Raw genomic sequence first — 11,460 nt, forward strand, 5'->3', positions numbered from 1 at the left:
GGTTCATTCTCTAGCACCGGTTCAATCTCCACCCTTGAATCAACCTCGAGCAAGAGCTTCTGTGTCTGGTCACAGTTCTCAAGCTCAAAACGTAGAGGATAAAGAAGATGAAGAAGGTGACGCTGAAGGTGAATCGGAGGAAGAAGGTTTGAGGGATTCAACTCTCCCGGAAGATGTGCTCGCTACATTAAATGATCTCCTTTCCGTGTATGGCCGTGAGCTCTATACCACTGTCATCTCTCCGACGTTGGAGCCTGGAACGACATGGTAGGTTTCACGACTCTACTTAGTTAGTATATAGGTTAGTCTATTTTAAATACTTGTTAGGTGTGTTAGTTAGTATATAGTTTGTGTTTAGGTCAGTTTAGGTATACTTTGTGTCCTTTTGGGTATAGTTTAGGTCATTTAGGTATACTTTGTCTCTGTTTAGGTATAGTTTGGGTCTTTTTAGTATAGTTTGTGTATTTTTTGGTGTAGTTTAGGTCAGTTTAGGTCTAGTTTGTGTCTGGTTTTGTATAGTGTGTCTTTTTAGGTATGTTTAGGTATGTTTAGGTATACTTTGTCTCTGTTTAGGTATAGGTTGGGTCTTTTTAGTATAGTTTATGTATTTTTGGTATAGTTTAGGTCAGTTTAGGTCTAGTTTGTGTCTTCTTTTGTACAGTTTGTGTCTTGTTAGGTATGTTTAGGTATAGTTTGTGTCTGTTTTAGTATAGTTTAGGTTAACTTTGTGTCTGTCTTAGTACAGTTTTGTGTCTGTCTTAGTATAGTTTTGTGTCTGTTTTAGTATTGTTTTGTGTCTGTTTTAGTATAGTCTGCTAGGTCTACTTATAGATTTGGTCTGCTTGTTATCAATTGGAATTCATAGCTAATTGTATTATGTTTTCTTGTAGATTTGGTAAAGATACTAATAAGCTGACCCGGAAGATTACCAAGTGTTTTACAAACAAGTTTGAAGGACCATACTACAGTTGGAGCTGTGTGCCAACTGGAAGGAAGAAGAGAAAGATACTTTCTTGAATTCGCGGTAAACTTCTATCTCTCTTCTACTACTGTTTTGTTTTGTTTGATAATGTTTTGTTTTTTCTGATAACTAACATATGCTTCACTCTCCTCTTTGTTTTGTAGAAAACACACACCTGGCATCCCTCACTGACAGGTGTGGTTGAATCCAAGTTCTATAAGATCATTGCATTGCGTATGAAAGACATGGTTTGTAAGGCAGGGACAAAAAGACTGAGGCCGTATTGGATTGAGAAAACTCTGTGGAAAGAGTTTTGTCAGTATTGGGATACTGAAGAAGCAATAGCCAAAAGTTCAACCACATCAGCAACTAGGATGTCTGACCGTAATGGTCTTGGTCCTCACAAACATGTCTCTGGTCCAAAGTCTTATCGACAAGTAGACCAAGAGATGGTAAGTTACTTCTCTTTATCTCAATTTGTTTTGTTTAGTTACATTCTGATATCTCTTATGTCTTTGCAGGAAGTTGAATTGGGAAGACCACCTACAATTGGAGAAGTGTTCACCAGGAATCATACCAAGAAAGATGGGACATTTGTGGATAGGAAGGCGCATGAAATCCATGAGACATATCTCAAGAACAAGGCAGCTAAATTGGCTGCCCTTCAGGAGAATGATGATCAGTATGATGGTACTTCACGTCGGTCTGAGCTATCTCATGAGGAGGATGATGAGATATTTCTTGAGGTAATACTCTTATCTGTTGGTCTGCAATCTACTTTTATTAAGTTTGATGATTCAGTTTTTGATCACCTGTTAAGGACTATTGTTTTTACTTTTTTTTTGCAGTCTACCGTCACGAATGATAGAGGGGAATACTTTGGAGTTGGAAGCTTAGGGGTTTACATCAACAGGAAGCGTAAGTACGCAGGAAGCAGCTCTTCTTTCACAACCCTGCAGTCACAGCTTGAGGATGCTAACCGCAAGATAGAGGAACAAGAAGCTCTACAAGCAGCACGTGAAGAAGAGGCATTGCGGGTCGCAACATCACAAGCAGCTGAGATCAAGCACTTGACGATGGTGAAGAAGTACCTGAGTGAAACTAACCCTAATTTCCTGGCCTTCCTCAAGTCCCAATCAACTGAACCTGCTGCGGATGATCATTCAGAGGTCCAAGCAACTCCAAATTCTGCTGCTAATCATGAGGTACTACTCCTACTACTTAGCTTTCTCTCCTCTTAACTCAAAAACTTGAACTTGATCTTTGGCTTGTACTTATGGTACAAGTATGTTTGTATGTTTGTGAACTTGATATTTGGTTTGTACTCTTGGATGTTTGTATGTTTATTAAGTACTTCTTCTTTTAAATCGAAAGTTGTTTTTGTATGTTTGGTTTGATTAGTAAATGCTAACGTATTCAAAATAAGCAGGTAAAATCGATAAATAAACCTCTAATAAGCGCAAAATGATAGCAATTCAGTCACCAAAACATTCATAAAACAGTCGCCTTGTGGTGGCCTTTTTGTCGATTACTCAGTCACCTATTAATCGCCAAACCATTCGCCAATTAGTGACATATTGGTAGCAAACCAGTAGCTCATTTAGCGACTCGGAGGCGACCTAATGGCGACTCCAAATAGTTGTCAGATTGGTCACTAAATAGCGATTATTAAGCTACCATTAATTTTAGCGACACAGTGTTCGGCGACAACGTGTATTAGTCGCTAATTAATCGTTATTGTGGGTTTAGCGACTCTTGAGTTACGTTTATTGTAGTCGCTAAATCCATGTTTTCTTGTAGTAATTAAGTTCGAGTAGAATAAAAAGGAGACAAGTGTTGATTCATATTGTAAGGAGAATATACATAAGATTTATGAACAATGGATGGATTTATGAACAATGGATGAAGATTTGTAATCAGAAAAACCGAGTATGTCATTAAAGGCTGATGATGCATGCAACTACAAATCAGTCTTAATTTAGCAAAAGAAAAATTTACAAAGCAGTCATAAAATTGTTGGTATGAACAAGAACGAATTATTAAAGCAAAAATGAAGTAAATAAGTAACGCTGGGTGTCTGTGGAAAAAACGTATCATGGACTTCGTTGGAACTTGGAAGTTGGAATAAATACTACTCCCTCCGTATTTTAATAAGTGTCGTTTTAGAATTTTTACTTTTTTGAATTGGATGTCGTTTTCAAATTTCTATGAAAAATTTATTACTTTTTAATGTTTTATGATGTCATAAAACATTAAAAAGTAAAAAATTTTGCATAGAAATTTGAAAACGACATCTAATTTTAAAAAAAAGTGTGGAAGTCGAAACTAACACAATCAAGATTTGTCTAGGGTTTTATTTTAGGGATGCGATAATCGTGAATTCTCAAAGAACAACAGAAACGATTGATACCAAAGATGGTGTTCTTGATATTATTAATGAAAAGATGATTTTGATCGTACAAGAGTTTGATCGTAAAAGGAAAAGTGTTTTTGCTGTGAGAGCTTTGCGTAGTGTAATTTCTAGAGCGATATTGCCTGTGCTTCGTTTGAGCCTTGAGTCTCTTTATATAGGGATGATAAACCGCCTCTCCAGCGATATTCTCGGAAGATTTCCATTTATCTTGAAGTCGGCCAGAATATCGCGGATTAGGATAATTTCCTTATTCTTCGGAGTTTTTCGGAAGATTTCCTGATTCGAGTTGATCCTTCGCGATTCTTCCTTATCATTTCCGAGTTTATCGGAAATGATCCTTCTTTTTCGGAAATGATAACTTGCTTGGAAATGATACCTTTAGAGAAGAATATTTACAAAGTCTTTGCTTCGGGCGGTAATGAAGACTTTGCCTCGGGGAATTTGTGCAACTGGCTCGGGTACACATGAAAGACTGGCTTGGGCGTACTAGGATGACTTCTGCGGGTGTCCCCGAGGCGATGGGCTCAGAAACTTCCGAGGCGACCTGGCTCGGGTTCACCCGAGGCGACTGGGCTCGGGTGCCTTCGACGTCTTGATCAGGATATCCCCGAGGCGATTGGGCTCGGGTGCCTTTGACGTCTTGATCAGGATATCCCCGAGGCGATTGGGCTCGGGTGCCTTTGACGTCTTGATCAGGATATCCCCGAGGCGATTGGGCTCGGGTGCCTTCGACGTCTTGATCAGGATATCCCCGAGGCGATTGGGCTCGGGTGCCTTCGACGCCTTGATCAGGATATCCCCGAGGCGATTGGACTCGGGTACTTTCGACGTCTAGTTTAAGTATCCCCGAGGCGATGGGCTCGGGTATACTGAAGCGATTAGACAGATTCCCGAGGTGAATGATGCGATCCCCCGAGATGATCTCTGAAAAACTCCCGAAGTGTTCTAAGTCTGGCTCGGCGCCAAAGGGTGGAAACCGACCCCAACAGTTAGCCCCCCAGCTCGTTAGTTTGGAGAACCAAGCGTGATGAGTTTTATGATATTTAGGCCGAGCCGTTTACTTTGAACAGTTCGGTCCCTTTAACGTTTTTTGGCGATTCAAATTCCTCTGTCGTTTCATCTTCTTTTGGCGTATGACGGTTGGGATTCCTTCTCGAGAAGTGGAAAGGTCCTTTCGCTGATTCCCGAGACTCGTGCGGATGCGAAACATCTTACTTTGTTTGTGCCCGACGCGCCTCAGACGCGGATTCGATGTGTTTTATTTGGCTCGTTCGTACCCGACGCGCCCCAAATCTCTATAAATGTTAAGCCTCCGATTCATTTCTTCATTTCGCATTCGCAAAGGAAAAATTTTCAAGGTTCGTTTTCTTCTCTCTGATCTTGAGTTCTTGAATTTTCTACTTTTTCCGTTAATATTTCCGTCGTAGCGCCGCCGTCGTTAGATCTAGGTTGATTTCCCCGATCTGTCAATCTTTTGTTCCTCCGATCAGCTTCTTTAGTCTCCCGAGCCAGAAAATGTCTCTATCTGATTCCAGCGATTCGCCCCGAGGCGACATTCTTCTCCCTGTCTACAAGAGAAAGATGGTCTGGAGTTCCTCGAGCGACCCCGAGGCGGACCATCAGATCGTGTTATACCGTGGGAGTGACGCAGAGTCGGCTTCACGGGAAGGAAATCCGAGCCAATTCGTTGCTCGGGAAGATGCGGTTGCAAATGTGGCTCGGGATCAGGATTTGCCTAATGATCCCGAGGCGATTTTGAGTAGAAGGAGGGCCCATCCACCGGCGGTTGGTGAAGCTGGAGTATCGTGCTGGCGAAACGCCCCCGAGGCGCCTCTACTTCCTATCAAGGCCGAGGAAGTCCACTACGATTCTGACGAGGCGGCTAGGTTGCTTCAAGCTAAAGTCCGAGCAGCCAAGGGCCAACAGACGAGAAGACGAGCCAAGAAGGCTAGGAAACCTGATCCCCCGGGTTCTACTTTATGCACGGAGGATTCCCTTCGGGATCTCAAGGCTCGATTTGGTTTCAGTGAGGGAGTTGAACTGAGACTTCCAACTCCAAATGAGCGAGCCGATGATCCACCCGAGGGGTTTTTTACCCTCTACGAGGGGTTCTTCTATCATTGCTTTCTTTGGCTTCCAATCCCGAGGCCGATTTTGGCGTTTCTGTGGTCGTACAAGATTGCTTTATCCCAGATAACGACCCGGGGCTTACGGCATCTAGTGGGGATTTTAGTCCGAAGTATTGAGACGGTCAATCTAGTTGACCTAAGCCACTTGAGGAATCTCCTAGAGATCCGGCGAATACCGGGCCCTGTTGAGAGATTTTACATATCTCCGAGGCCAAATAGGAGGGTTATCGGCGGTTTCCCGAGCAAAGACGAAAAATATACCGACCACTTCTTCTTTGTAGCCTTGAATGAGTATAGTGTCCACGAGGATTACTTAGGAAAAATTGTTGGAAAGTGGAGACAAATCGGTACTACGCCCGAAGCTGTATTTGCTGTCTTGTTCTTCTTTATATTTTTTTACTAACCGTTTCTCTTGTTCATGCAGATCGGAACCCGTCGTTTCTCGAAGACATTCCCGAAGGCTTTCTAGACCTCCACGACGAACTAATAGCTCGGAAGTGTGATTGGACGAAGCACTTTTCCCAGGAAAGGATTGAGAGAGCCTTGCGTTTGTTGCACGGAGCTCCCTGCCAGTCTTCTTCAGAATCATCCGACCATCGTTTAGATCACCTCATCGAAATGCAAGGAGCCGCGCAATCTCTGAGAGCCAGGAAGGCTGCTGAAAAGAAAGCGGCTAAGGAAAAAGCCGTTTTGGAGGCGAACTTCAGACCTCCTACTCCTCCCGAGGCCAACCCTGAGGTCGTTGTGGGTGCCGAGGCAACTGATGTACCTCGGGACACGATTCCGATCGTTCCTGAGGTGGTCGGACACATCTCCCCTGCGATCGACGTCCCCGAGGCGGTAGGGACTCTGGTCGTTGCTGCTCCGGTCGCCGAGACGAAATCCAAAACTAGGGGAAAAAGACCCCGAGGTGATGGCTCGGGAGTCTCTAGGAAGGAGAAAAGGAGTCGTAGCGAAACTCCACTGTACAAGGACAAGATCGCTTCGGCGAACTTTGTTGCTTCCTGCTCGGGGCCGCCACTGTCTGCTCCCGATGCCTTGTTGGAGGCTCAAAATTACCGTGAAACCGCTGCCGGATTCTTGAAGGTATTACCGATCCGTTCTTGACCTGTTTTACTATCGTTTCCATGTATACTTGCTAATAATTCTTGTTCTATTTCAGGCCTTCCATTCGATGAACTCCATGGTTCGGGCCTATGACTCTGGAGCTCGGAAGTCCGAGCTGGCCCGTGAGAGGTCGGAGACGTCCCGAGCTAAGATCGAAGCTAAATTGTCCGAGGCGATCGCGGCTAAACAGGAGGCTGAGGCGTTGGCCAAGGCCGAGAAGGTGGAGCGATTGAAAGCTTCTGAGGATAGCTTGCGGACTCAGAGAGAGCTTGAGGCCGAGGTCGAACGACTCCATCGGTTATTCAACGAGGAGAAGGCTCTCCGGGAGAAGGAGATTGTCAGAGAAAGGAGGGCAGCCAAAAGGGAGTTCGCCGAGAAGGTCAGGGCTATCGAGGCAAAGATGGACCAGTTCGGGGAGGCATCCACGCGCTATATGTACTTGGTGCAAGCGCGGGCCAATGCCGAGCTGATAGCCGAGCTGGAGGAAGGAAAGAGGGTTGAAGACGAGAAGGCCGAGGTCCTTCAGTGGACTGCTGAATACGGGGGCGCCGAGGACGAGTACGTCCGTCTTGGGACCGAGCTGCGAGAGGACTTGAAGCTCCCTCCGGTTTCCCCGGATTCTGTCGATGACAGCTTCGGAAACCGTTCGATCGAAGGTGCCGCGGTGGCGCTAGGTGTTGCCGACCAGTCCGGTTCGAACCGAGGTACCGAGGTAGCTCAAGTTTCGCCGGTTAACCAAGATTCGATCTGATCCCGAGATGTCTTTTTTGTTCTCTTTTCTTTTTTCTTTGTAAGGCATGCCTGGATGGCTTTATCCCTTGAATATTATGTCGAAGTATTTTTTCTTAAACATTTTCCCGAGCTGAATTCAAAACTAATGTCAAGTATTTGGTTTTATCCTTCGAGCCGAGAGCAAAAAAGAACCACGCACCGGTGTTAAGTTAACCGGGTTTAAGAATTGCTCGTTGAGAAGTTATATCCAAACGTCTTAACTTCCGAGCCGAAAATGAAATGAATCGTGTACCAGTGTTAGGATAACTGGGTTTTGATTAAGTAGGACTAATCTTTATCGGTTGCGACCCGAGCTGATATAGTCGAAGCCAGTGCTTAGAAGCGGACTGGGGTACCAGTGTCGAAGTCAACTGGGTTTTCTGAAGACAATTTCTTTATGGCAGGATATCTCCGACCGAATCGTCTCGACTGTTAATATAGCGCGCTGTAACCGAGGCGGTGAAAAGAGCTTTTTCTGTCCGAGGACGTGGCCATCGTCCGAACGAACTTTTAGCTTTATAGGTCGATAAGATGACCGTTAAAATCTCCGAGGTGGATAAGATTGATAACCCGAAGGGTAAAAACTTAGTGAATTTGAAAAATTTTAGTGGGAGTATATAAGTATACGGACCCACTCCCCCCTTTTTTAATTAGGGGGGGTAGCTGAACTCGTCCGAGGACGAGCTGCCTACGTACCCTTTTCAGGGATCAAGCCACCCCGTAGTTCAAGTACATGCGTACCTTAGGTTTTTAGCGGTAGTATTTCCTTAGATGCATTGCGTTCCAGGATCTAGGTACCGCTTTGCCGTTCATGTTGATGAGTTCGTAGACGCCGGGACGGATTACCTTTGCGATCGTGTAAGGTCCCTCCCAATTCGCGCCGAGTTTGCCTGCGTTCTGCTCGGCGGTATTCTGGAAAACTTTGCGTAGTACGAAATCTCCTTCGTGGAAACGGCGATGTTTAACGTGAGAGTTGTAGTACCGAGCCGTTGCATTCTGATAGTTCTGCATTCGAACCAAGGCCGAGTCTCTTCTTTCGTCAATTAAGTCCAGCTCGTCCAGCATCATCTGTGTGTTGGAATTTTCCTGCTCGGGGAGAAAACGTCTCCTTAGTCCCGGGATCTCGGCTTCGGTGGGAATCACACACTCCGTGCCGTAGACAAGGGCGAAAGGTGTTTCTCCCGTGGCTCGCCGTGGCGTGGTTCTGTGTGACCAGAGTACTCCTTCTAATTCGTCGGCCCAGCGGCCTTTCTTTGCGTCGAGGCGCTTTTTTATTCCGTCGAGAATCGTCTTGTTTGCCGCTTCGGCCTGTCCGTTCCCCTGAGGATACCGAGGCGTAGACTTGCTGAGGCGAATTCCCCATTTCTCGCAGAATCCTTCGAACCGAGCCGAAATAAACTGCGATCCGTTATCTGTAACGATCTCGTAAGGTATCCCGTGGCGGCATATGATGTTCTTCCAGACGAAGTTTTCGACCTGCGCGTCTTTGATGCTGGCGTAGGAGTCTGCCTCGATCCATTTGGAGAAGTAGTCTGTTAGTACGAGGACGAGTTTCTTCTGTTTGGAGTTGTGTAGAGGTCCGATGATGTCCATGGACCATCGCATGAACGGATAAGGCGAAGTGATGGAAGAGAGGAGCTCGGCGGGTTGATGAATGGTTGGTGCGTGCCTCTGGCATTTATCACACCGTTGAGAGAATTTCTCGCAGTCTTTGACCATCGTCGGCCAAAAATATCCGTGGCGTTTGATCTTTATGGCTAGGGCTCTCCCGCCGGAATGGTTTCCACAAGATCCGCCGTGTACTTCTTCCATGACTCTCCGAGCTTCGTTTCCTTCGACACAGACAAGGAGAGGACCAGAAAGTCGCCATTTAAAGAGCTCTCCGTCGATCAGAGTATACCGAGCCGCTTTGGCCTTAAGCTTCCGAGCTGCCCATTTTTCAGTAGGAACTTCTCCGTCGGCGATGTAGCTTCGGATGGCTCCGATCCATTTGGCGTCGCTTCCGTATTCGGGCTCGGTTGCGTCCGTAGTTTGCTAGTCTAGTTGTTCGATGTCCATTTCTTCCAGTTCTTCTGTCTCCCGAGCTGTTAGAACTTGATCCTTGCTATTATCTTCAATGCTCGGCTTTTCGATGAACTCAACCGGTATGATCCTCTTCAGATTTGGGTCGGAGGTTGAAGCTAGAGCCGCTAAGGCATCGGCCGATGTGTTCTCACCTCGTGGGATTCTGGTTAACTCAAACTCTCCGAACTGTTTCGCCAAGTCTTGCGTGAGAGCAAGATACGCTTCCATTCGTTCGTCGCGAGCCGCGTATTCTCCATTGAATTGATTAGCCACGAGCTGGGAGTCGCAAAAGGCTCGCAGCTTGTTGATCTTAAGTCCCCGAGCCAGCTTAAGTCCTGCTATCAGCGCTTCATACTCAGCCACGTTGTTAGTCGCGTCGAAATTTAGCCGAAAAGATTGTTCAAGGATTTCACCCTCTGGTGATGCGAGGCGGATTCCGACGCCAGAACCTTGTTTTGAGGATGAGCCGTCGACGTGGAGGATCCAAACAGCGTTGGGTGACTCTTCTCGGACGTTCTCTGTTGGCAGCTCGATGATGAAATCGGCCAGGACTTGAGATTTCGCGCATGTTTTGTTTCTGTATTCGATGTCATACTCGCTGAGTTCTACTGCCCACTTGGCTAAGCGTCCCGATTGGCTTGGACTGTGCAAGATGGTTCGGAGCGATACGGGCGCCATGACGACAATCGAGTGAGACTGGAAATATGGCCGTAGCTTCCGAGCTGACATTACTACGGCGAGGGCGAGTTTTTCAGTTTGGGGGTAGCGTGTTTCCGCGTCGGTGAAAGTTTGCGAGACGTAAAAAATCGGCTTCTGCTCCCCTCTGTCTTCCCTGACTATGACTCCGCTTACAGCCGTGTCGGAGACTGCGATGTACAGGAATAATGGCTCGCCAGGGACTGGTTTCGCTAACACCGGTGGATTAGCTAAATACTTTTTCAGTTCCTGGAAAGCTTCTTCGCAGCGATCGGTCCATTCGAATTTCTTGTTCCCGCGCAGAGTATCGTAGAAAGCTAGGCATTTGTCAGTGGATCGCGAGATGAATCGGTTCAGGGCTGCGACTCTCCCGGTGAGGCGTTGGACTTCGCGCTTGTTCTGTGGTGAGGGCATGTTTAGTAGAGCATCGATCTGCTTCGGGTTTGCCTCGATGCCTCGGTGAGTTACGAGATATCCCAAAAATTCTCCGGACTTTACCGCGAAACGACATTTTGCCGGATTAAGCTTCATGTTGTGCTCGTTGAGCTGGCGAAAACAGTCGCGTAGATGGGCTATGTGATCGCTTTCTTCAAGGGATTTGACTAGCATGTCGTCGATGTAAACCTCCATCGTTTTCCCGAGCTGCTCGGAGAACATCCTGTTGACGAGCCGTTGATACGTTGCGCCAGCGTTCTTGAGTCCGAAGGGCATAACTTTGTAACAGTAGATACCTCGGTCTGTGATGAATGCTGTCTTCTCGCGGTCGTCGGGGTGCATGAGAATCTGATTGTATCCTGCGAAAGCATCCATGAATGATAGCAACTTATTTCCCGCGGTTGCTTCCACTAAACGATCGATATGTGGGAGTGGAAAACTGTCTTTAGGGCAAGCTTTGTTCAGATCGGTGAAATCAACGCAGACTCTCCACTTGCCGTTCTTCTTTTTAACCACGACAGGATTTGCTAACCAGTCCGGATATCTTGCTTCAGAGATCGAGCCGATCTTTAGGAGCTTTTCTACCTCGGCGTTCACTGCATCTGCGCGATCCCGACCCAATTTTCTTCGCTTCTGCTTGATGGGCTTGAAAGATGGGTCAACATTCAGCTCGTGGCAGATTACGTCGATGCTTACCCCAGGTAGATCTTCAGCCGACCAGGCGAAGGTGTCGATGTTCTCCTTGAGGAACGAGATGAGCTCGGTTTTGAGCTCCTCGGTTAAGTCGCTGCCAATTTCCACACATCGTTCAGTCCGTTCGTCGTCGAGGCTAATGGAGATTACAGGATCCGAGGTAGGCTTCTTCTCCTCGCGCGCCTCCTCGA

General features: G+C 46.5%; 1 protein-coding gene across 1 annotated transcript; it reads left to right on the forward strand.

Moving 5' to 3' along the window:
• Window positions 1-3,865: 3,865 nt before the first annotated feature.
• LOC110229240 (uncharacterized protein At3g60930, chloroplastic-like) lies at window positions 3,866-7,361 on the forward strand. The gene is made up of 4 exons (XM_021028983.1): window positions 3,866-3,952; window positions 4,071-4,192; window positions 6,211-6,589; window positions 6,666-7,361. The coding sequence occupies exons 1-4, from the start codon at window positions 3,866-3,868 to the stop codon at window positions 7,359-7,361; spliced, it is 1,284 nt and encodes a 427-aa protein (XP_020884642.1).
• The last annotated feature ends 4,099 nt before the right edge of the window (window positions 7,362-11,460 follow it).

The sequence above is a fragment of the Arabidopsis lyrata genome (assembly GCF_000004255.2).
Source record: "Arabidopsis lyrata subsp. lyrata unplaced genomic scaffold ARALYscaffold_4, whole genome shotgun sequence".
Taxonomy (NCBI): domain Eukaryota; kingdom Viridiplantae; phylum Streptophyta; class Magnoliopsida; order Brassicales; family Brassicaceae; genus Arabidopsis; species Arabidopsis lyrata.